This window comes from Aotus nancymaae, unplaced genomic scaffold, assembly GCF_030222135.1.
Source record: "Aotus nancymaae isolate 86718 unplaced genomic scaffold, 86718_ANA_hifiasm-v0.15.2.pri h1tg000115l, whole genome shotgun sequence".
Taxonomy (NCBI): Eukaryota; Metazoa; Chordata; class Mammalia; order Primates; family Aotidae; genus Aotus; species Aotus nancymaae.
Genome location: NW_026988530.1, coordinates 8789526 through 8815935, shown reverse-complemented (window position 1 = coordinate 8815935; position 26410 = coordinate 8789526). Strand labels below are relative to the sequence as shown.

The following is a 26410-nucleotide window of genomic DNA, read 5'->3' as shown; positions in this document are numbered from 1 at the left end:
TTTAGGTATAAGAATTTTATTTTAAAGGTATTTCTGTGGCAGAACATATGTTTATGGTACTTTTACTAAAAGTCACTTATAAAGATCAAATTATAACAATTTTTGCAATAAGCTCTCATTAAATTTTCCTAAAAGTAGAAAAAGTACACACTATATACGATTTTGAACTTAATTATTTCTTTAAACTCTCAAAATAATTCAGTGTAAAATGTTAGTTTCAAAGACAATTTGTGGGAAATTATAAAGCAACTATAAAGTTCTTTATAATAAATCCAAGAAATTTTTACAGGTTGAACATTTTTCAAAAGCATCAGTGGATTATAAATGCATTTTGGCCCTCTGATGAATTTAGAGGCACTTTAAAAGGTGTCTAGTTGAACTACTACAGATAGGACATGTTTGAGGAAATTCAATCTGTAAGTCTAATACCAGTGTTCATTTCTTCCTGCCAAAACAAGAAATTTATTGGGAAAATCCATGAGCAGCATGATTAGTTTGATTTCTTTCTTTCTCTTTTTTTAGAGACAGTCTCATTCTGCCACTCAGGCCAGAGTGCAGTGGTGTGATCATAGCTTACTGCAGCCTTGAATTCCTGGGCTCAAGTGATCCTCCCTCCTCAGCCTCCCAATGTGCTGGGATTACAGGTGTGAGCCACCATGCCCAACCTAGTTTAATTTCTTCATAAAGATTCTTTTATAAGTTGTGCTAATACCTGGAAGGCCTAAAACAGAAGAAAGATTAGAATTAATTCATTTAAGATACTACATTAGAAAATTCTGTAATAACTCTGAAAATCCAAAGAAAGAGTATCTGTCTAAGGTCGAGAAGGCATTGAAAAGTCAAGTTTAATATCAACTTTATCTGTGCAGGATGCCATCAATGTCTACTAAAATATGAAGACTGAAGAACATCAGCTTGCCAGGATTTTTTTTTTTGTTCTTGCAGCCTTCAAGATCATTTTCCATTTTATCCGTAACATTGATTATTTTAGATTTTTATATAATCTCTCACCTACATTTTATATAGTTCCAATGTCCAACTCCACAAATATATTAAAGCAGAGAGAACTTATGAAAAACATATTTAATGACATGAGAAGGAAAGTAAATAAAGAACATGCCCAAAAAGTCCATTTCCAAGAACAAATATAAACTCTTCTCAAGGTTAGTGGCATGTTCAATTTATAGCAGTTCTGTTTGATTTCCACATACACAGCTTATTTTGGTTAAAGCTAGATTGCGATTAACTTAAGAATATTATTCTATTTGACCCTTGCTGATACTTCTTTCTTCAGAGAGACAGACGGATAGCCATCATGAATTTGTACTTCTCGCTCATGTTAAATCCATTAAGGAAGGAAAGAGGTTTTCCTCATAACCTGACAATTTACCCAGCTCAGTAGGTTGTGACACATTATTCATGCAGACAATAAACTTTAAGTCTAATTTAGTCTCATTTCTATAGAAGTCTAGCAACAAAGTAAAATGATAGTTTTTTTTTAATGGTAGTTCATGAGTGATGAACAAATATCTGGATTTTAGAATCCAAAACAGATATTAATTAATGTCCTAATTCACAAAGTAAACTCATGCATTAAAAAACAGAACTGCTAGCTAGTGTTACTCTGAAGAGAATATTGCACTCACCACATCCATCTGTTCTGGAGAAGCTGAAGAGAAGGATGCTCTCAAGTAAGGGCTAGGAGCTGAGCTATCCACGTAGAAAGCATTTCCAGGGAGCATTACTACCTAAGAGAGTTTGTGGAAGATAAGTAATGTACCACTAAAGAAAAACTCAGATAATATAGTTAAGCCTAATCTCGGAGTAGGGGGAAGATGATTTAAGTTTAAAAGCAGTGAAAGAAATCACAAGAAAAAATACTAATTTATCTAAAAATTATGTATGTCATCCAATGAACAAAACTAAACACAGAGAAACTGAAAAAATGTTCAGAATAAATATGGCAGATGCTATCTCTTCTCAAAGTATCAGGAATACAGGGAAACTGAGAACACTCAAATTCCAGCTTTAATGCAGAAAGGGCAGCTTACTGAAGCTAAATGGTAATAAATACAAGCAAATGTTTACTACTCTAACTAGAAAAGCAATTTTTAAGTTAGTAAGTTTGACAGGTACTTTTAAGCTGGGGCCTGAAAAATAAATTAGGTCGGGCAAAAAGCAGTATTTGAGTATAGAGTAAAGGCCCTGAGATGGGAAGAAAATTGGTGCATTCAAGTAACTGAAAGGAGGTAAAAAATTTAACACATAAAATGAAGGAATAAAAAACTTAATACATAAAATTGAGTAAGCCTGTTAAAATGGGGCGGTGGGAACAGTTGCTGTTCTTGATGGCCACAGAGGCAGACGGCTCACTGACTATAACTGCCATTTCCTCTTCTTCCTGGGCATCACATGTACCGTATTTCCCAGCCTCTTCCTAGCTGTGGGACCACGAGAGCGAATCCTAACTAATGGATGTGAACAGAAGCCATGTAAGCGATGTCTAAGGCTGACCCATAAAAATAATCCCATGTATGATCCACTATGCTCTTTCCATTCTGTAGTTATCTTGGAATCCGTGTGTTGACTGAAAAGCAATGAGATGTAAGAAACCAGGGCCTCCCAATCACTTTTGAAACACAGGAGGATGCAGGTCACATCTCAGAATTTTATGTGAGTCAGAAATAAACTTCTATTGTTTATTAAGTCTTTGAAATTTTGAAGTGTTTTATTTTTTATTTTTTGAGATAGTCTTGCTCTGTCACCCAGGCTGGAGTGCAATGGTGTGATCTCAGCTCAAAGCAACCTCCACCTCCTGGGTTCAAGCGATTCTTCTGCCTCAGCCTTATGAGGAGCTGGGATTACAGGAGTGCACCACCACGCCTGGGTAATTTTTGGTATTTTTAGTAGAGACGGAGTTTCGCCATGTTGGCCAGGTTGGTCTCGAACTCTGACCTTGTGATCCACCCACCTCAGTCTCCCAAAGTGCTGGGATTACAGGCGTGAGCCACCACGCCTGACCTTGAAGTTTATCTTCTATGGTGGTTAGAGTTGACTAGTACAATCATGATCTTCAAAAGCATTAACTGTTTGTTACACTGTTCATTAAAATAGGAGGAGTTGGGAGTGAAATGATTTGGATTACTCTGGGGAAAAGATTTCAAGGCAGAAGATGGGTTTCTCTGTTCTAGTTAAAAATAAAATGAAAGCTGGGCCGGGCGCGGTGGCTCACGCCTGTAATCCCAGCACTTTGGGAGGCCGAGGCAGGTGGATCACGAGGTCAAGAGATCAAGACCATCCTGGCCAACATGATGAAACCCCGTCTCTACTAAAATACAAAAATTAGCTGGGTGTGGTGGCGTGTGCCTGTAGTCCCAGCTACTTGGGAAGGCTAAGGCAGGAGAATTGCTTGAACCCGGGAGGTGGAGGTTGCAGTGAGCCGAGACTGCGCCATTGCACTCCAGCCTGGCGCCTGGTGACAGAGAAAGACTCTGTCTCAAAAAAAAAAAAAAAAAGAAAGCCACATTTCTCCCAGTAGTATGGAAAAGTTTTGGATGTACTAGAAGCAAGAAGCTGAAAGAGAAGGGAGCGGTAATAATCTCTTTGCAAGATAACCAACATCTGGGCTAACGAAGTGGGGATAAAGCTGGAGATTATTTAGAAAAGGTGAAAAAGGAACACATAGCAGGATCCAGGGAATAAATGAAGAGGACTGAAGAAGGTATAGTGAAACAGAAAGTCTAGATCCTTAGCGCCTAGGACAGACCTACTTACAGATAACCACTTACCACATACTCTGATGACAATGGCATTGACAGAAAAGCAAAGAATGTATCAAATTGATTATACTACAATGTATTTATTTAAAATAAGTCAATTAAGTGTTTATTAAGTACTTACTATGTGCTGTGATTAGGGATAGAACAATGAATAAAGTCTTAGTCCTGCCCTTAGGTAAGATGGTTAAGAGAGGATATAGCTTTCCCAAGGTGGTAGAGGCAGGACTGAAGGCCAGGCAGTCTATCTCTAGATCTGACTTCCAGAGCACTTTGTCTCTTAGGCACTAAATGGCACTTGGCCATCATCAATCCAATCTGTCCTTCAGTACTTATGAGTCAAGACAAAAGTGAATCTAGCAACAGATTTCAGTGTGTATAAAAGACTGACAAACATGCTAATGGCTTTAATTAATGGAGAAGGAATAATTTATCTGGTACACTGGAAAGCGACACAGAAAAATATTTAGAATTTTCAGCTTACTTGATGCCCCAAATGAAACTTAAGTAGACTTATAATTTAAATACAAAGAGAGAGAGAGAAAAAAAGAAACATAGGAGACATTCTGTGAGCTAATTTTAAGTGAAAAAAAATCAGGATACAAACTTTTCTGTATTATTTTTAACCGTGTAAAATAATTGCACAGCCAAAATACTAGAAGAACAAGCTCCTCGAGAAACTATACTATAAATGGTCACAAAATCTGGGTGGTAAAATCATGGGCTATTTACAAACTTTTCATTAGGCTTTTATATATTTTCCAAATATCCTACCATGAGTATGCTTTCTTTCTTTTTATTTGTTTTGAGACAGAGTCTCGCTCTGTCACCCCGGCTGGAGTGCAGTGGTGCAATCTCAGCTCACTGTAACCTCCATCTCCCGAGTTGAAGCAATTCTCTGCCTCAGCCTCCTGAGTAGGTGGGATTACAGGCACCCACCACTATGCCCGGCTAACTTTTGTATTTTTAGTAGAGACGGGGTTTTACCATCTTGGCCATGCTAGTCTCAAACTCCTGACCTTGTGATCCACCCGCCTCAGCCTCCCAAAGTGCTGAGATTACAGGCATAAGCCACCACACCCAGCCTTTATTTTCATGGTCAGAAGAAAATCCTTCGTTTTAAATACTAGTAGCTAATGCTTTTTGAGCCCTGAGTATGTACCACATAGTAGTGTACGGGCTTTACATATATGAACTCACTGAATCACCAGAGCCACCTTAGGAGGGAGGGATTCTTATTACCTCTGTTTTACAGACAAAGCACAGAAAGGGTAACCTACTTAAGGCCACACATCCCCTATGGGGAGACGCTGGGATTCAAACCCAACAAGGTGGCTCCAGAGACTTCCCTCAGCCACTATGCTAATCAGTAGCTGAGACGAACAACTGTATTTCCACTAATCTAGACCAGCTGGATAATTATGTAACCCAAAACCTATTATGATTTTGATAATGCAATAAAATATCTAATATTAGAACATGATGAGTTGGGAGGTGGGCAACAAGAAACATTCCTTTCCATTTCTATTCAAGTAAAATATTACTTTAGAGAAAAGGCACAACCTTTCTTTAGGCTTCCCCGCCCTTCACCTCCCAGCTTTACCCCCATCTTAATGGCTTTTTCTTCAATCAGTTCTTTTACATCTTTAATGCCTTTAACTTTAATCCATAAAAACATTCCGGCAGCAGGAACATGCCATTCTGCCAAACCTATGAACAAAAGAAGAGAATAAATGTCTGTAGTGATTAGAAACTAGTACTCCTAAAAAGTTCCTTCAATTATAGCATTTAAAAAAATATCATTTTATGAGCCTTGAAAATTGATGTTCTGGGTTTGATTTCAAAGAGTAAGTGTGGGTGAGGGAGGAAGGCAGAGGTAAGGTGGGCAGTGAATAGCTCCCGTGTGCATATTTACAACGTAGTCAGTCTTAGGTTAGTACAAGAAGGCCCACTCCTCTCTCCTTCACTTGAACCATACCTAGACAAACATGGGTATTTCAATTTCGAAGAGGGTTCGTCCATTATTTATGGATTTTTCCAGCATTTTAACAAATCCTATTATTCTTGCAATAGTTTTTTTTTTTTGAGACGGAGTTTCGCTCTTGTTACCCAGGCTGGAGTGCAATGGCATGATCTCGGCTCACGGCAACCTCTGCCTCCCAGGTTCAAGCGATTCTCCTGGCTTAGCCTCCTGAGTAGCTGGGATTATAGGTGCCTGCCACCATGCCCAGATAATTTTTATATTTTTAGTAGAGACAGGGTTTCGCCATATTGGCCAGGCTAGTCTCAAACTCCCAACCTCAGGTGATCCACCCCTTGGCCTCTCTGAGTGCTGGGATTACAGGCGTGAGCCACCACACCTAGCCACTAATTCTGTTTTTATCAAGACTTTATAGAAAATAAGACAGGACAGAAATAAGGAATTGCTATTTTTGGTTTACTATTATTTATATCAAAGGCATTTGAATAATATAATTAAAGCCATGTGATTAATCTGACCTTCTTTCATAATAGAAAAATGAATCTAAAACATCTTGGAATCAAATCAGCAATAGATAATGTTACAGAGATAAATGAAGTTAATGATTAGAAGGCAATTAAATTTGTCAATGGGACATCTGCCTTTGTACAGTTTAGTTAGAGAAGGAAGAATGGTTTGATAATTTTACCCTTTGAAGTAAAATTTTGAAATAACTAAAATTTTTGAAAATAGGTATTATTAAACTTAAAGTAAGTTAGTGGTTGATTTTTAGATCTTTTTTTTAAAATCACAAATTCTTTGCAGCAGACAGGTAAAATAGATAGGAAAACCTGTGTCCAGGTTTGTCAAATGTGACTTCTGAGGTCGTTTATGGAGTAACGTTTCCTTGGCAAGAACACTCCTGGACTGTTTCTTTTCCACCAGGATTGTTAGTAGTATGCAGTGTTTAGCCCCCTACCTTCCAGGTGCTACTGTTTATCATAAGGATGAATGTACGTTCCACTCACCAGTTAACCACTTGTCTGCAGCTGCCAATATTGCATCCTTCTGGTTACTATAGAAATCAATAACCCTAGAAGAAGAAAATGACGAAAAGGATGTGCTCAGGACATTGAACACAGAAGCTAAAGAGGCTCCAGAGTCCAGGCTATAAGAATGTTTTCCATCTTGATTAAAATGTTGAATGCTTGATAGAAAATCAGAGCATATTTGTTTCACTTGTCTGGTGATCAATTTTAACTGCTGTCTTTTTTTCTTCATTGTAGAATAATTACAAAATGAAATTTAATAAAGAGAAGTCTATTTCTATGTCATATGAAACCTAGGAGTTGCAGGATCAATCTTTGTGTTCAGTTGTCTCAATACTGGTTCTCATCAGTCAGGATAAAAGACAACAATATTGAAATGATGAATCACTGGTTTGGGAATGTGAATACCCCATTCCTTCTTATTTCTCAATTTCCTAGGAGGTACCACATTTACACAGCTAAAGTAATCCATAACTTGTACCAATATACAGACTATTTAGAGAAATTATGTTCACATTCATCTTTACTTGAGCTAAATTCTGTGTCATGTGTTCTTCACAATTAATCATTATTAAATAAAATATTTATGTGTATGAATAGTTTACTGCTTTCAAACCACAGCTTGGATGCTGAGAAGACTTTCTAGTTAAAGAGCTAATAAAACGAATAGACTTTTGACTTATAATATATGTTCCTATTGTCTCTCCTTTCCTAGGATACTTGGGAAGGAAGAATAAATCAATGCTGTAGTTGATCTGTGCTATGTTCACTATTGGGCTCCTATTTTGTTCACAAATATTTAAAGAAATGATACAGTACCTGTCTACATGAGCCATGAAACCCTCTTCTCCCCATTCATGTAGAAGCTGTGATATCATGAGCTAAAAGAGGTAAAATCATAAAAACCATATTTCATCCCCTGAAAATATAATTTTTGCCATAGGCAACACACAAATCACTTTTGATTACATGTAAACCACAAGAATATATAACAAGCTGAACCTAGCTTATATAGTCAGTGATTTAAAACAAATGTCAATGACAATATTAGTAAAAATAATACTGATATAGTACTTGTTATATAGCAGGGACTACTGTAAGATACTAATATATTTTACCAAATGTAATACATCTCGATTTTACTGAGGCACAAGGTTTAAGTTAACTTTTCTGAAGTCCCACAGCCTCAATTCAGTCAGACTATCTAGCTCCTGACCCGTGCTGTTAATTGCCATACTATACTGCTTCTCTAACTATAAAAATGTACAGTAGATGTGTAAATTTACATGATATATTTGGAGATTATCTATTTAAAATAGAAGTTCTAGGCCAGCATGGTAGCTCATGCCTGTAATCCCAGCACTTTGGGAGGCTGAGGTAGGTGGATCACCAGAGGCCAGGAGTTAGAGATCAGCCTGGCCAACATGGTGAAACTCCATTTGTACTAAAAATACAAAATTAGCCGGGCAAGGTGATGTGAGCCTGTAATCCCAGCTACTAGGGAGACTGAGGCAGGAGAATCACTTGAACCTGGGAGGCGGAGGTTGCAGTGAGCTAAGGTTGTGCCACTGCACTCCAGCCTGGGCGACAGAGTGAGACTCTGTCTCAAAAAATAAAAACTAAAAAAGATTAAAAAAAGAAGCTTAAAATGTTATAAATTGATAGTGAACTTGTGTTGATAACAGATACAAAAAATATGAAAAAAAATCCCCTACTTGGTAAAACATGGGGCCATTTGCACTTTATGGAACACACAATATCAAACAAGTGTCTTATTCTGCACAAACTTTTCTATTCTATTCATATTCTTGCGACCTGCAAGGTTGTGTTACGGAGGGATCCAATAATTTCTCAAAGTTTGTGAGGAAATTTACACATTCTCTTAAATTAATTTTACTTCATTTTAATTAAATGCATTCCAACCAATATAGTTAGGAAAGATTAGCATGTCTGCAAAGAAGGCAAACTATGAATCACTAAACAGGCTTGGACTTTCTGCTCTCTACCATCTATTTCTTAAAAATTCTCATCTGATTATTAAAAAAAATATATATTTCCTAAATTGTCCTTACCTGGTTAAAAGTGCTGGGGTGCATTGTTGAAACTTGTATGTGTAAAATAACTCTTTCTATTAAGGGTTTTGGACCAGTTAAAAATCCGATTCTCAACCTATGTCAAAAGAGAAAAGGCATGATGCCAATTCCATATTAACAATTAATACATATCACTTTATGTATTAAGTCATAATCACTTTAATAAATCATGTCTGATTTCATTAGACAGACAGTTGCGACCTGGGGACAAAAGGATCTAGATAATTAAAACATTCTAATAACATGAACTACTTCTTATTTCAAAAACAATTTAAGTGTACATTTAAAACAAGACTGACTATGTATTTGTTTCCAGATGTGCCCTTTCATACCTGATATCAAAAACCTGACCGGTCCCACTACAACTTTAGACAAATGGCCAAGAATCTTTGACTACTGGAGGTGAATAAAGAGAGAAAAGGCCTATGCTAATATTAATAATCAAACTGGTGTTTTAAGGTAAGAAGAATACATGCATCTTAAGGGAAAAGAATGGTCTGGACCGAAAGATACTAAGGTATTGTCTCTGGCTCTATTAGATCTCGCATCAAGTTAGAGACATAGCCTTACCCAGAGGAAAGGATTTTTGAAAAAGAGTCAGTTCTGATGACACGTCCATCAACGTCCATGGAAAGAAACGTCGGTGCCCTGAACTTAAAATGAGAAAAATAAAAAAATGCTGTTGGTTTGAAAGCTCTGTTAGTCACCGTATGATTATTCTGTATAGAGAGTAGACAGGACATGGATTTGGATAACAATAGTATGCATATTCCCTTACCTTTATTTCAACCCTTTAACTTAGAATAACAAAGATGCATGTTCTTTTATTAGCATCTGCTTGTCTTCATGGGTTTTCTGCCAAAAACACACACCAGGGCTTATTTATTTGCTCCAGATGCCATTATTATAAATTTAGGGACACTTCAAACAGGCCCTCTTTGCCCCAGAGGTTAAAATCCAGGATTAACAGACTTAAAGGAGGGACTCAACAAAGACTAGTTTGAACAAGACCATCATGAAGATGGCCAGCGGCACTTCACGGTGTTCAGAGAGAGAACGCTGATCCTTAGGACTGACAGAAAGAAAAACAATGAGAATGAAGATGAGGAATGAGTCAATATGAAATACTGACTTCAACATTTGCTTTAAAAGTAGCTACGAATGAGAAAGGGAATTTGCTGGCATGCTGAGGGTGGGAGGCAGGAGGCAAATGTGATGTTTTAGGAAACACTATCGAGAAATCAAGAGTTCTTGTCTCTTCTTGGTATGTTTAAAGGGCAAGCGGAATCCAAGTATAAGTTCTTTGCAGCCCTGAGAGCAAAGAAAATGTTGGCTTTTGAAGAATCAGGCTTTGGTCTTACCATGATTATCAACTATCAGAAAAAAGTAATCATGAACGGTAGCACACATACATAATGTAGCAAGAATGAATCTAAACGCCCATCACTCTGTAGTAAGATCCAGGACATAAATGGCAGGTGACAAATGTGTGGTGCGCCGCCTGTGATGCCGCCTCTTGTGTCCAAGGGGGACACTGCCAACGGAGCGCAGCCCTCTTTCTCCTTCAGCTTAAGCACAGCTTCCTAGTCCTTCTCAGACATCATTCTAATCAGCATCAGCCACTACCAACACACAGAAGCTGACAGCCAAAGATGAAACTCAGTTCACATCCCTGGGCGATGCTTGAGGAGCTGTGAACCTGGATATGGAGTTCAAGACCTCCTTCCAGCCTGATTCACTCTGTTTTCCCCAGTGCCTGGTAAGGAACGCCACTACTATTTTGAAGGTAAGTAATTTCTGGAAAGAGCAGTAATACCAAAAAAGAAAGGTAATAATACCATAATAAAACTGGAAGACTGAAAAATGAAGTAGTAACAGACTAATCTTCATTCATTTACTTTCCATGTAAAAGTGGATTTGTTCTGACTCAGTAGTCAGGCTAATATCTAACGCAGTGCAGTAACTTACAACAACCTATCTTCTGATAGTGAAATAAGTTCACATCATCACTTACCTTGTTAAACTGGAGAAAATAGTAAGGATCATCTTCTATTATGAGGAAATCATATTTCCTTGCAAGCTAAAAAAGGTTGAAGTAATTGTTTATTTCTTAAAGCAATCTATTTATTTCTTAAAAGTGATCTAAAATTAAATTCACTTGGAATTGTAATTCTTTGTACTCATTCACTCATTCAAGAAGCTAATGTGTGTCTATCGTCTTAGACAATGAGGACAAAAAAATCAACAAGGCATTAAAGGCTCTTATTCTCAAGGAAGTTAGATTCCAGGGGGAAAGACAGAATATACATAGGCCAGTGGATCATGAGCATTAGAAACATTAGATGAGTGGTTTTATGTATTTATTTTTTGAGATGGCATCTGGCTCTGTTGCCCAGGCTGGAGTGCAGTGGTGCAATCTTGGCTCACTGCAACCTCCGTCTCCTGGGCTCAAGTGATTCTCCCGCTTCAGCCTCCCGAGTAGCTGGGATTACAGGCATGCAATACCACACCCAGCTAAGTTTTGTATTTTTGGTAGAGATGGGATTTCACCATGTTGGTCAGGCTGGTCTCAAACTCCTGACCTCGTGATCCACTCGCCTCAGGCTCCCAAAGTGCTGAGACTACAGGCATGAGCCACCGCACCAAGCTAGATGGGTGGCTTTAAAGTGCTGGGCAGAGCATTACAATAGGTGAGGGAGGGAGTGACAGGGTAGGCCAGGTAACATCAGAGCTTAAAATGACAGGGGGAAGTCAGTTGTGCAAATATCAGGGAAGAAGAATCTAGACTGAGGGATGAATGAGGGCAAAGGCCCCAGGATGAACAGGACGCTTGACATGGTTAAAGGCTAAAAAGGACAGTGCGGCTGCCCCGAGGGCAGCGTGAATGATAAGATAACGGCTTGAGAACAGATGGACTATGTTACATGGCTCTGCAAGGCAGATAAAAGAGTTCGTGCTTTGTTTTAACTGCAAGGGGAAACCGCTGGAGGGCTGTAAACAGGAGAACCCAGAGCCTGGCTTTATACTGAGATATCCACAGGGACGGATGTGGCTGGCTGCTGTGTGAAGCCTGTGACTGGTTAGAGGGCAGGGTGAAATGCAGCTGGTCCAGTGAAGAAGGCATGGGAGGGGTCCAGTGAGGGCAGGTAGTGGCTCAGTGATGAGGACAGTGATGGCAGCAGAGAAAAATGGATGGACTTGGATAATCAGTGGTAGAGTCCACAGGAAGAGCCAGCTGTGGGGGATGCATGGCGTAGAGGAGGGAAAGACAGGAATGAAGGGTAACTGTTCACAGCTGCACTCTTTATGGAGATGGAGAATGTGAAAGGCTGTGGATCAGAGGTTTGGGATGGGGCTGTGGAAAATCAGGAGTTCTATTTTGGGCATGTTAAGTGTGAAATACATATTAGACATCTCTGTGGTGATATCAGTAGAAAGTTGGATACAGAAGTCTAGGGAAGAGGTACAAGCCAGGCAATGTAGCAGTCATTGTGTATATAATGGAATAACCACAAAACTGGACGAGGCTGTCTGGGGGAGTATGTAAACAGAGAAGAGAACTCAGGACAGAGCCCAGGAAGCTCAACAAAAAGAACATGACTATATATATTTAGAGCAGGGTCTTGCTATGTTGCCCAGGCTGGTCTCAAACTCCTGGGCTCAAGCGATCCTCCCACCTCAGCCTTCCAAAGTGCTCGGATTACAGACGTGAGCCACTGCACTCAACCTGAGACAATATTTTGAGCCTAAAAATTTTCTAAGTAAAAGGAACTGGCTGAAATCTTCTCTATGATTCCACTGCACGTGACTAACTTCTATAGAGTTTAACATGGGTTTGGTATTTATTTTCAAAAGCTATTTGTAGTGAAAGGTTGGGAGCATAGTCACGTACATAAAAGAGACTTTCTAAAAGGCACATTTCTCTTATTTTTCAAAGATTTCTGTAGAGCTTAATATATGTTTGATACTTAAAAAAATGTTTATAGAGAAAAGATAGGCATCATAGTTACCTCAAAGAGATTATATGAAAGAGGAGGATGCCTCTTATTTTTAAAGAATTCTTGGTAACTTAGAATGACAAAGAATAGGAAGCAGAATAGACAAGTTAACAACACAGAAAATAATGGAAATCAAACTTGGGGTGAAATATGAAATAATTTCATAAAATTAAACATGAGGCCAAGGATGTTATTTCTTTTGTAATAAAACATCAATTATGGGAAAAGTAAAATCTCGTAAGTAATGAAAGATGCAGAAATTTATTGGGTCCAAATTTATTAGAACCCTGAGTATACATGATTTCCCTTTATTAAAAATTATATTCCTTGAAAGCAAAAGGCTAATAAGGGATCTTGCATAGTGCTTTTCTAAAAAGTCAGAAAGAAAAAGGAACATAACTACTTTCACCCATTCTTCTACAATACCTCATAAATTTCCTTTTTGCGTTCACTTGTTAATGAGTTTCCAGTAGGGTTGTTACCATTTGGAACAGTATAAAGCAATTTGGGAGTGTTTTTCTTGGGATTCTTTGAATCTTCTGGTTTCCATCTGGAAAGTACATCTCTGAGGGAATCTGGAACGATCCCATATTCATCACTGGCAACATTAATAATGTTGCAGCCCAGTGGGTGCAGCTGTTGAACACAAAAGAAAGCCTGAGTCAGACATGATTACAAAATGTAAGTGCTATTTTTTCTTTCTTTCTAACCAAGAACTTGCCCATTTATACCCTTAAAAATATATAATCCTGGCCTGGTGGCTCACGCCTGTAATCCCAGCACTTTGGGAGGCTGAGACAGGCAGATCACGAGGTCAGGAGTTCGAGACCAGCCTGGCCCATATGGGGAAACCCTGTATTTACTGCAAATACAAAAATTAGCCGGGCACGGTGGCGTGCACTTGTAGTCCCACCTATTCGGGAGGCTGAGGCAGAAGAATTGCTTGAACCTAGGGGCCAGAGGTTGCAGTGAGCCAAGATCACACCACTGCACTCCAGTCTGGGCGACAGAGCAAGACTCCATCTCAAAAAAGAAAAAGGAAAAAATATATATATACATATATGTATATATATGTATGCATGTGTGTGTGTGTGTGTGTGTGTATATATATATATATATATATATATATATATCTGCACTAAGCTCTGAGCTCCTGAGGGTTGAGCTTATACATTTTAATTCTATTGTTCCCCTGGGGCAGATTCCATTAGTGTTCAGAAATACCTCCTGTCCCTTCCCAAATAATTATGTAACACTTTCTTGCCCCATTTGTCTGGTATGGACATGTGTCTTGTACTGGGCAAAAAATTCGGGGCAGAAGCTTTAAAATCCAGCGTGTAGTTCTCTATGTCTCTTTTCCCTCTGCTCTAAAATTGGCCATGTTTCAGACAGAGGTTGCTTCTGTCAATTTGGGGCTTAGAAGATGTCATGGAACTGAGCCCCAGCAGTCTTAAGGATATGGAGTGTGAGGGAAATCGAGCTGTACTGGAGTCATCCATTACACAGTACAGTCTAGCTTCTTCTGATGGAATTACCTTTTCTTCTGATTTTTTTCATCATTATTATTACTTTTTCAACTTTTATTTTAGATTCAAGGGGTAAATGTGCAGGTTTATGACATAGGTACTGCATGATGTTGAAGTCTGGGGTATGATTACTCCTGTTACCCAGGTACTGAACAGAGTACCCAAGAGGTATATTTTTTCAAGCCTGTGCCCCCTTCCTGCCTCTCCCCCGCAGTCGGCCTCAGTATCTATTGTTGTCATCTTTATGTCCATGATGAGTACCCATGAGTTATCTTTATAATTATAATTACAGCTGGGTTATAAAGTAGCAGTTTTATAAATGAATATTTTTTGACAGAGTAAATAAATCACATGATTTATTTACTGTTGTGTTCATACATAGAATAGTCACAAGCAGGGGTGATATTAAAGATGTTTAACAAGTGGCATCGCATGGGGATATTGGATACAGTGCAGGCTGGAATGGGGCCCTGTAGCCTCCCGTTATGCCGACATTAACTCTGGACCATGACCAGTATGGTCCTAGGAGAGGAGTCAGGGAAGCCAGGGTGGTGGTGGAACATGAATGGGATGAGCAGATCACCAAGCAGTACAGCAGAATTTCCATATTCCACCAATTGCTAAGGCTGAACGGGCACGTACTGGCATTGCTTATAGACTTAGTTTTCTACAAATATTGTGGAATCTCATTCATGGTTGAGCATTAAAGAAAAAAAAACTTAAGAAATAATAGTTGAATAAGGTTCTCAAAAAATTGCAAATGAAAAGCTAATACTCGTTTAGCAGTCAAATGTAGAATTATGCATAAAGAAAGAACAATTCAGGTCCTCCTTATGACAAATTTAAAAGGCCTTAATCTTACAAAGCACATCTATCATCAATACAGCAAATCAATACTGGGTCATAAAGTAAACACATACTGTTTATTAGCACATTTTCTTAAAGCCTGGTATACAGTTTCTGTCTGGGTATGTGAAAACATTTATGCATGTGTACATGCACGCTTTCTGTGTAGATACCAGTTTTACATTTATAGGCAACATGCAATCTTAAAACTTAGGAGTTTAGGAAAATAAATTATTAGTATCCAATCATGAGGAAAAAGAAACTATTTTATTTTAGTTTTTTTTTATTGTGGTAAAATTTTTGCCATTTTAAGCTTTTTTTTTTTTAGAGGCAGGGTCTCACTTTATTGCCTGGGCCAAAGTGCAGTAGTGCAATTATGGCTCACTGTAACACCAGGCTCCTGGGCTCAAGCGATCCTTCCACTCCAGCCTTCCGCCTGGCTAATTAAAGAAGAAATTTGTAGATATGTACCTTGTTATGTTGCCAAGTATGGTCTCGAGGTCCTAACCTCAAGCAATCCTTCTGCCTCAGATTCCCAAAGTACTGGGATTACAGGTGTGAGCCACCTTGTCTAGCCCATTTTAACTCTTTTTAGGAGTACAATTCAGTCGCATTAATTACATTCACAGAGTGAGCATCCATCACCTCTATCTATTTCCACAACTTTTCCTCACCCCAAATAGAGACTCTATAACCATTCTTAGTAACTCTCCTTTCTCTACTCTCCCAAGCCCCCGGTAGCCACTCATGTACTGTTCATCTCTATTAATTTATCTATTCTAGATGTTTCATATAATTGGAATAATACATTATTTGTCTTTTTGTGTCTGGCTTCTTACAGTTAAAATGCTTTCAAGGTTCATCCATATGTAACATGTATCAGATCTGTGTTCCTTATGGCTGAACAATATTCCATTGTATGTATACACCCATATTTTATTTATCCATTCATCCATTGATGGACATAAGTTGCTTCTACCTTTTGGCTATTGTAAGTAATATTGCAACGAACATTTGTATACAAGTATCTGAGTCCCAGTTTTCAATTCTTTTTAGGTATATACCCATGAGTGGAATTGTGGGTTACATGGTAATTCTATTTTAATTTTCTGAGGAACTGACAAACTTTCCCATAGCAGCCTCACCATTTTAATTTCCACCAGCAATGAATGAACCCAGTTTCTTCATATATTCACTATTTTTTTTTTTAAATAACAGCCATCCTGGTATGTGTGAAGTAGTATCTCACAGTTTTGATTTGCATTTCTCTATTAAACATTATTTTCCCCCTAAGCCTGAGTCTCGCCAAATAATTAGACTGCAGGTGCAGCTCTCACACATTGCAGAATACTAACCACTATACGATCATGGCACATGCAGCTTTCATGTTGATTTATGTTGCTTTGCACTTCTCTAATCACTAATGATGCTGAGCATCTTTTTATGTGCTTATTGGCCTTTTGCACATGTTCTTCAGACTAATGTCTGTTTAAGTCCTTTGTCCATTTTTTTTTTTTTGAGACAGAGTTTCGCTCTTGTTACCCAGGCTGGAGTGCAATGGTGCGATCTCAGCTCACCGCAACCTCCGCCTCCTGGGTTCAGGCAATTCTCCTGCCTCAGCCTCCTGAGTAGCTAGGATTACAGGCACTCGCCACCATGACCAGCTAATTTTTTGTATTTTTAGTAGAGACGGGGTTTCACCATGTTGACCAGGATGGTCTCGATCTCTTGACCTTGTGATCCACCCGCCTCGGCCTCCCAAAGTGCTGGGATTACAGGAGTGAGCCACCGCGCCCGGCTTTTGTCCATTTTTAAATTGGACTGTTCATCTTTCTGTCGCTGAGCCGTAGGAGTTCTTTATATATTCTGGATATTAAAGCCTTATTAGATATATGATTACAAATACTTTCTCCCATTGTAGAGACTCTTTTTTTTACTTTTTTCATAATGTTCTTTGACATACAACCATGTTTAAATCTTCAAGTCTGATTTATCTATTTTTATGGTTGTTGTTGCTCATATTTTTGGTCATATCTAAAAGAATCCACCAAATCCAATGTCATAAAAATTTGCCCTTATGTTTTCTCCTAAGTTTTTGTAGTTTTAGCCCTTATATTTAAGTCTTGGATCCATTCTGAGTTAAATTTTCATATGGTGTGAGGTAAGGGTCCAAGTTCTTTCATATGCATGTGAAAATCCAGTTGTTACAGCACCACAGTTGAGAGACTATCCTTTCCCCTACTGAATGATCTTAGCACCCTTACTGAAATCACTTGGATTAGTGCGTTTATTTCTGGACTCTCAGTTCGATTCTATTGGTCTGTATGATTATCTTATGCCAGTACCACATTGTTTGATTACTATAGCTTTGTAGTAGGTTTTGAAATTGGGAAGTTGGGGGGGGGTCTTCCAAATTTGCTCTTTTTCAAGTTTATTTTGGCTATTTAGGTCCCTTAAACTCACATCAACTTGAGGATTGGCTTTTCCAATTCTGCAAAAAAGGCTGTTGGCATATTGATAGGGATTGTATTGAGTCTGTAAATTGCTTAGCGTAGTATTAACATCTTAACAATATTAAGTCTTCCAATCTATAAACAAGGGATATCTTTCCATTTATTTGGGTTTTCTTTAATTTCTTTCAGCAAAATTTTTCAGTTTTTAATGTACAAGTCTTTCACCTCCTTTGTTAGATTCCTAGGTATTTTATTATTTTAGATGCTATTACAAATCGATTTGTTTTATATATTGCTTTATATGTTGATTTTCATAAAAATAATATAAAATTTGAAAAAAGAATCCATGAATTTGGAATGAATAGAGCATAAAAGTCATCTCATTCAATTCCCCTACTCTAAGCTAGAATTACTTTTAGAATATTTGTGGTAGGGGGCAGTCAAGAATAACTGACTGAGCACCTACAGTCACAGGCAATGTTGTAACCCCTTATGAAGTCCAGTAAGGCCAATGGTTAGCAAGTTCTTATATAGAGCTGAAATTGTTTCCCCATGGTTCCAGATCTATTAACCTAAGGTCATGTACAAATAAATCTAATTCTTTTGTCACATGGCTAACTTCTATGTATTTGAGGATGATTTTCATGGCTCTGAGTCTTTACCTTCTTGGGAAAATAGCTGTGGTTCCTACAACCATTCATCCTACGGTGTAGTTTCCAATTCCGTATTTACCTGTCTTTCTCTGAATGTGCTCCAGTTGTGGACATTTCTGTCCTAAAGTAGACTGCCCCAAACAAACCTAATTCTCAGCAATGTGGTCTGACCAGTACCTAGCAGAGTCAGATCATCGGCTTCCTCATTTTGCATATCACAGTTTCACTGATCTAACTTTGGAGTGGAAAGTCCTAATTATATCATATTAATATACTAAATTGACATATAACATAGTTATGCATATAGTAATAAAACAGTAATAAAAATAAATTTTTGTAATTTAAGTTTTATTTCAAGTGAAATATTAAGAGAATTGGACCTGATTTTGTACAACCTAATTTTAATGCCTATACACTTGGATTTCAAAAAAGAAATGTATAAAGAAGAGGGTACATTTAACATATTTTGTATATATCATTTAAGATTATCCTGCTTATGGATAAAAGATGCTATTATTTCATTTTTCTGTGGACAGATTATTCTAAAGTTAATAAGGTATTAGGTTTATTATTGCAAAGCTTTTATAAAACCTTTATTATAAGGTTTCTTCTTATTTACTACAAGAGAGTTTCCTTTTGTAAAGATGTATACTCACAGCTTGAAGAGTTCCTGAATAAGCAGGTTCATCTAGGAGGACATTATCTCCAGGGTTAATGATCATTTCAAATACCTAACAAAAGAAGCATAGGTTAGCTTGTTAGTCAGCATAGCTTATTACTGTTTCCATGCTCAGAAGCCCATTTTTTTTGAGCTCACATGATTTTACAGTAAGAATTAGCAAATTGTTTACAAAGGGCCAAACGCCATATACTAAAATTTATGGAATATAGCAAAAGCAGTACTAAGAGGAAAGTTTATGGCAATAAATGCCTGTATCAAGAAAGTAGAAAGACTTCAAATTAACAACCTAATAATGCACTTCAAGGAACTAGAACAACCCAAAGGATAGGAGAAAATATTTGCGAACCACCCATCTGACAAGGGATTAACAACTCAATAGCAAAAATCCAAATAACCCCATTAAAAAATGGGCAAAAGATCTTAACAGACATTCCTAAAAGAAGACATAAAAATGGCCAACAGGTATAAGAAAAAAATGTTCAATATTACTAATGCAATCAGAAATGCAGATCAAAACCACAATGAGATATTATCTCACCGCAGTCAAAATGGCTAGTTTCAAAAAGACAAGCAATAACAGATGCTGGTGAGGGTAGAGAAAGGGGAACCCTTGTACACTGTTGATGGGGATGTAAATTAGTACAGCCACTATGGAGAACAGTACAGAGGTTCCTCAAAGAACTGAAAATAGAACTACCATATAATCCTTCAATCCCACTGCTGAGTATATATCCACGTTCTTTTTTTTTTTTTGAGACAGAGTCTTGCTCTGTTGCCAGGCACCAGGCTGGAGTGCAGTGGCACAATCTCAGCTCACTGCAACCTCCGCCTCCCAGGTTCAAGCAATTCTCCTGCCTCAGCCTCCCGAGTAGCTGGGACTACAGGCACACGCCACCACACCCAGCTAATTTTTGTATTTTTAGTAGAGACAGAGTTTCACCATATTGGCCAGGATGGTCTCGATCTCTTGACCTGGTGATCTGCCCGCCTTGGCCTCCCAAAGTGCTGGGATTGCAGGCTTGAGTCACCGCGCCCGGCCTGCTGAGTATATATCCAAAACAAAAGATATCAATATATCAAAGCAGTATCTGCACCCCCATGTTTATTATAGCACTTATTCACAATAGCCAAAATATGGAACCAATCTAAATGTCCATTAGCAGATGAATGGATAAGGAAAATGGAATTCCACACAATGGAATATTATTCAGCCATGAAAAAGAATAAAATCCTGTCATTTGCAGCAACATGGATAGAACTGGAGGTCATTATGTTAAGTGAAATAAGCCGAGGACAGAAAGACAAATATTGCATATTCTCCCTCATCTGTGGGAGCTAAAAAAGTGGATCCCATAAGGATAGAGAGTAGACTGGTGGTTAACAGAGGCTGGGAAGGACAGCAGGGATACAGGGTGAAGGAAAAAATAAAGAATATAAATGTACTTATTACCACTAAACTGTATACTGAAAAATGGCAAGGATGGCAAATTTTATATATGCATTTTATGGCAATAGAAAAAATTAAAAATTAATTTAAAAAAATGGATGGGGAGATCAACAGTGTTCAAGAATATTGCTCGGTCAAGTAACAGAAAGTTTAGGAAATGATGTGGATAATATGATCCCTACTGCAATCACTAGGGCCAGGCAATAGATTTTTCCAGCTTATATAAAAGGGGTCTATGATGATTAAATCATACATAAGTCACAGAACAATCCTTCTTAACTGGTGATGTTTCACAATCCCCCATTTGAACTCTTTCTCCTATCATTTTAACAACCCACATCTCACCACAAACAGTAGGGCCATTATCAACTGAGACAGAGGATTTAACTTTTGTTCCCCAATTGGCCTGTGATGTTCAATTTACCTTTTCCTTATGAGCTTTTGGCATCTTATGACAAACAGTAACCTCCTCTGAAAAAGTTAATTGACTTAAGCTTTACAGGACATCCTAGGACCAAAGGAATCACTTGGGTGGCATGTGGATATCAACAGATCAAATGAAAATCTAATTAGAGTTGACCCTTGAACAACATGGATTTGAACTGCGCAGGTTCACTTATATGCACAGTTTCTTCTGCCTCTGCCTCCACGGCGACAGCAAGACAAACCCCTCCTCTTCCTCCTTCTCCTCAAGCCAATCAACATGAAGATGTTGAGGATGAAGACCTGTATGATGATCCACTCCACTTAATGGTAAATATAGTTTCTCTTGCTTGTGACTTTCTTAATACCATTTTATTTTCTCTAGCTTATACTTGATTGTAAAACTACAGTATATAATACATATAAAATATAAAATATGTGTTAATTGACTATATTATCAGTAAGGCTTCTCGTAAAGAGTCAGCTATTAGTTATGTCTTGGAGGAGTCAAAAGTTATATGCAGATTTTCAACTGCATGGAGTCATTGCTCCTAACCCCTGCGTTGTTCAAGGGTCAACTGTAAATATATTTTCCATATCAATTAGGGGACATATAAGTTTCAAATATCCTAAATTAAAAGGGAAGGCTGTTTATCATCTGGCAGCATCATTTAAAAGATGAGACAGAAACACAGTAGCCTAAATAACATGACTACTTCACTTTGGAGAACAAAGTGAAGAAATATTAAAGCAGATACATATTAGTGCCCCTGTAATAAGCAGGCCTGTAACTAATGAGTTATTGATGTGTTTGGCCATCTATGCTATCTTCCTTCTTTATGTAACTGGTGTTGTAATGGATAAAGAAGATACTGTCTTGAGCAACTTTCTGGAAGAAAAAGTCCGTAGTATCCTTTCCTAAGGAAAGAATTTCACTGAAAAATACTCTCATATCACTCTATATAATCACAAACGCTTCTCTTCAAGTAAAGACTCAAACAATAGCTAATTCTTTTACTATTCCTAATTAAATACAACAAGAGTAAGTTTTTTTTTAATTTTTAAAAACTTTAAAAAATATTTTTAATATTGTAACCCATTATTCTGCAATAATAATTTAATTAAAAATTCATTAAAGCAAACCAGATTACAGTTTTCCCATTTCCATGAAAAAGAAGACTACTCTGGTTCAAGATAAAGATAAATGGGAGTCACAGATTAATCTAGATCTAAGAATGAATACACAGAATCTTATTATTCATGGAAAGAAAAGGAGAAAACATACCAGCATTTTGGGGGGCCAAGGTGGGCAGACTGCATGAGCACAGGAGGTCAAGACCAGCCTATGCAACATGGCAAAAGAATATAAAAATTAGCTAGGCATATTGGTGTGCACCTGCAGTCCCAGCTACTTGGGAGGCTAAAGTGGGAGAATTGTTGGAGTCCAGAGAGGTCGAGACTGCAGTGAGGCGTGATTGCGCCTCTACATTCCAGCCTGGGTGACAGGGTGAGACCCTGTCTCAAAAAAGAAAAGAAAGAAAAGGAAGAAGAGAAGAAGGAAAGAAGGAATGAAGGAAAGAAGGAAGGAAGGAAAGAAGGAAGGAAGGAAAGAAGGGAGGAAGGAAGGAAAGAAGGAAGGAAAGAAGGAAGGAAGGAAGGAAGGAAGGAAGGAAAGAAGAAAGGAAGGAAGGAAAGAAGGAAGGAAGAAAGGAAGGAAGGAAGAAAGGAAAATAAAATAACAGGTTAAACTGAGGACCACAGATGTGGCCTCTTTATTGTGGCAACTAACCCGTGGTGTTTATATTTGTGGATTTCCTGGAACCCAGAAGGGAGGAAGATGGAATAAGTAATGCCAGCAGGAGACGGAGGGAGATAACCAATCCATGTAAATAAGTTGGAGACACAGACATATAAACAGATCTAGAGAAATACAGCCAAGAGGGGGACAACATACAAGCAGTGGCAAGCAGAGATTCCATAGACAGATATGCAAAGGAAGATAAATATTTTTATCTCACGAGTATGAAGGTGTGCCCTCTAAGAAGTTTAAAAATCATATTGAAATTTCATAACTATAGGCAGAAATCAAATGTAACCTGAATTTTTAAGCCAGATGAAATGAAGCAGTGTTCACTAAGCTTCTGGTAAGGGTTCAGTACTCCCTTAGTGGGAATCCAGCTTTAATGGTTAATAGGTTTGGGTAACTGACCACAGGATCTGTATTTAATATTTAAGGAAGATTAGGCTAGTGAATGATGTTAAGAGCAAATAAGTTTTCAAAGCCCTTGGGTTCACAATGAGGAAAACTAGGGGGAAATACCGATAGGATCAAGCTATAATATTTACAGTCAACACCCCTACCCACCCTTGCCATCCCCAGCCACAAGTGCTCTCACCCCCATCCTATGACTTGTCTTTTAGTTCCCTGTTTATAATTCTAGGTGAAGACAAAGAAAGACTACCAGTAATCCATAAAATATGATCCTCTGTGGCTAAGTGGGAGAGGACTATATAAATGAATGCTTCCAATTCTATACTTTGGTTGACTTTTCCTTTCAGTCTTACCTTACAAAGACCCTGTTGGCTGCCAGATGTGACACACAGATCCATTTGTCCTTGACTGGGTGGATAATGGATGGTAGGAGGATTATGCAATTTTATTTGAAACTGTTTTAACCAGGACACAAGCTCTGGAATTCTAAAGCATAAAATGCATTTTTAAATTTACAGTAGTAAAAATCATAGTAATTAGTAGTAGACAGGAAATAATAAATGACAACTTTGTCAAGCACTTTATACACTCATTTAAAAAATCCTCAACTGCTTTTTGCTAGTATTAATATTCCCATTTAAAAGACAGGCAGTAGACTTAGAGATTAGGAAATTCCCATAAAGTTAATCAGCCAGAAATTCTCATAAAGTCAATTATGTAATCAATGAGCCGAGATTTGAATCTACATTTTTCTTATTCCAAACCTGTTGTCTTTCACACTAGAGCATTCACTGCATAATCGATTCTTTGTTCTCTCTAGGAAGAGTTCTACAGCTACCTAGAAGTTCAGGCTCAATAAGTTGTTTGTATTATGAAATATTCGAAGAAGCCTCTGTATATTTAACATATTATGTAACATACATATACACACATGAATAACATATTTCAATATACTTTTAAATCATAGAACAAAGAAGGTTTTAATAGAGCATATTTTATAGATTCTCCATAAATTATCCTTTATCACTGGAAGAAGACCAGCTAAAGTAAGTAATAAGATAAATGTTTCAGCTTGCCTTGGAGAAATTAAAGACATCTGAACCCATGAGGGCAATGTATTTGCATAGCTGTTTGTTTAGAAAGGGTTTAAAAAATTGGCTGGGGACGCTGCTTCCTGGATCCTCCATTTCTTCATTTCTCCTGCTATGTTTACCCACCTGGATATCTTCTCATTATTTCGGACTCAGCGCTAATGGTACTTCCTTCTAGAAGCCTTCATTTGAGGTTGAGACGCAATCACTGAGGAGTTTTAAGCATTCAATATCCTTTTTGCTCTTAATCGTCCTTTGAAAACCTTTCCCTAGCCCTTCCGAACCACTGAATTCTCACTGAATACTCACTTGGTTAGTATTCAATGACCAAGTGAGTATTTGGAATGACCAAATGGGTCAATTGGCCTTAAAAATATTTATCAATAGGCCTTAGAATATTTCTTTAGTATTCTTTATCATTGGGCCTTAGAATATTTCTCATGAAAATGAGCCAGTAAGACTACGTTACATATTGACACCTACCCAGCAGTCGGAGAATACTGAAGTGCTTTCTTCATCAACTCTTCTCCAAATTGGAGGGTCTTTCCATCTTCTACAGTGATCAGAGCAGTCTTAAAAGGAAACATGTTTGGATTGGGTAAGCCACCAGCCAAGGAGATCATCGATTTTGGTCCTCTGCTCAATATATCGGCTATAATAAACATGGAAAGAGAAGAAACGATTTCGTTGAAGACTGCTATAAGCAGATAGTTAAGCATGCATAAAGTTGAACAATTTCTAGTGACAGAATGTGCTATGGTCTAAATGTTGGTGTTACCCCCAGATTCATTCTTGGAACTTAATACTCGTGATAGTTTTAAAAGGAGGGATCCACCCTCCTGAACGGCATTGGTGCACTTATAAAAGAGGGCTGAGGGAAAGCCCTTGGCCCTTCTGCCAGGTGAGGACACAGGCTCCCCCTTCCACATGAGGATGCAGCAAGAAGGCTCTGTCTATAAGGAAGGGCTCTCACCAGACGCACAATCTGCTGTCACTTTGCTCTTAGACTTCCTAGCCTCCAGAACAGTGAGAAATAATTCTATGGTGCATAAATAACCCAGTTTGTGGTATTTTGATATAGCAGCCTTTATGGACTAAGACGAACGCCAGTCTCAAATAAACATACAGAATAACTTTTTCTGAGCCGGCCTCACCTGCAGAGGGACTAAAGCATGAAGGTGACCAAAGAGAAGGCAGAGGGGTCAGGAAGACTGCAAAAGGCTGCAACAGCAGAAGCCTCCTCCTCCCCTTGGCCCCGACCTGTCTGAAAGCTTCACGGCCCGCCCCCCTGTGTCCCATTTATCCGGCCTTCTCCCTTCTCCCTTGCACACCCATCTGCACGTGGCGCGGTGCCTGCCCCTCCTCAGCTTCCCAGGAAGAGCCTTTCTAGAGGGCACGCCCGCCCCCCGCCCCCCCCCCCCCACCGCCTTCCAAGGACGTGTCCCACAGCGGTCTGCGCCTCGCGCTCGGCTCCCGTCTCAGCCCGGGTTCTTTGAGAACAAAGGCTGTCTATTTCATTTCTGCATGCAGAGCCCGGCTCACCAGGAGCATGCACAGGGGCACGCGTGGATGCGACCCAGCGGGGGTTTGCTAGGGACCCCCACTCCCCTTAGAGGCTGCGCCGGGAAAGCCCCACCCCCCAGGAGGGAGGCTCGCCCCGTTTCTCACTCATGACCCGGATGGGAGAAGGGTTTCTGGCTGCGCTCGCGGCTGTGATGAACCGTGTGTAATTCATGTCTCTGATGGCCAAGCATCAAGCTCCTTCTTCCGTGGTAGAGGACTAGAAAAACCAAAGAGCCCCGTCAAGCGCGGCCTGCGAACTCCTCACTCTGGCAACGCCACCGCCAGCTGTCCCCCCGCTGCGTCCGGCTTCCCGCGCGCGGGGCCCAGAGCAAGCCGCCGAAGCTCCACGGCTGGACGCTGCGTTCGGTCTCCCGGTCCTAAACGGCTCTGGGGCTGGGGGCGAGTCCGGCAAAATCCACGCCGCGCGCGCTCCGGCGGCCGCCAGGGCCCAGGCCGGTTCTGCCCCGCCGCGGGCCTCGCCGCGCCCCCTCCCGCCCCGCGCCGTGGCCTATGGCCGCCCGCCGCGCGCGCCTCCCCGTCCATCATCATCGCCCTCAGAGCGCAGGGCGCGCGGTAGGGAGCCCAGGCGCTAGGCGCATGCAGCCCTAGCTCAGTGACTCTTGACCTCGCCGCTGGGA

The 26410-nt window shown here is 39.2% G+C and overlaps 1 protein-coding gene across 1 annotated transcript; it reads right to left on the bottom strand.

Moving 5' to 3' along the window:
- Positions 1–26205, bottom strand: AADAT (aminoadipate aminotransferase). The gene is made up of 13 exons (XM_064371041.1): positions 25878–26205; positions 24693–24861; positions 23472–23604; positions 19011–19085; positions 13303–13512; positions 10893–10958; positions 9449–9531; positions 8858–8954; positions 7605–7666; positions 6765–6829; positions 5380–5486; positions 1647–1748; positions 1–721 (listed from the first exon to the last, which is right to left on the bottom strand). The coding sequence occupies exons 1-13, from the start codon at positions 25942–25944 to the stop codon at positions 680–682; spliced, it is 1278 nt and encodes a 425-aa protein (XP_064227111.1). The 5' UTR covers positions 25945–26205; the 3' UTR covers positions 1–679.
- Positions 26206–26410: the final 205 nt, after the last annotated feature.

Bases quoted from the DNA above. Each gene is read 5' to 3' on its own strand.
- AADAT (XM_064371041.1), bottom strand. From the start codon at position 25,944: ATGAATTACACACGGTTCATCACAGCCGCGAGCGCAGCCAGAAACCCT. The intron at 23,605-24,692 runs GTAGGTGTCAAT...TTTATGCTTTAG, and splicing joins CAGTATTCTCCGACTGCTGG to AATTCCAGAGCTTGTGTCCT. The intron at 13,513-19,010 runs GTGAGTATACAT...TGTGTTCAACAG, and splicing joins ATTCAGGAACTCTTCAAGCT to CTGCACCCACTGGGCTGCAA.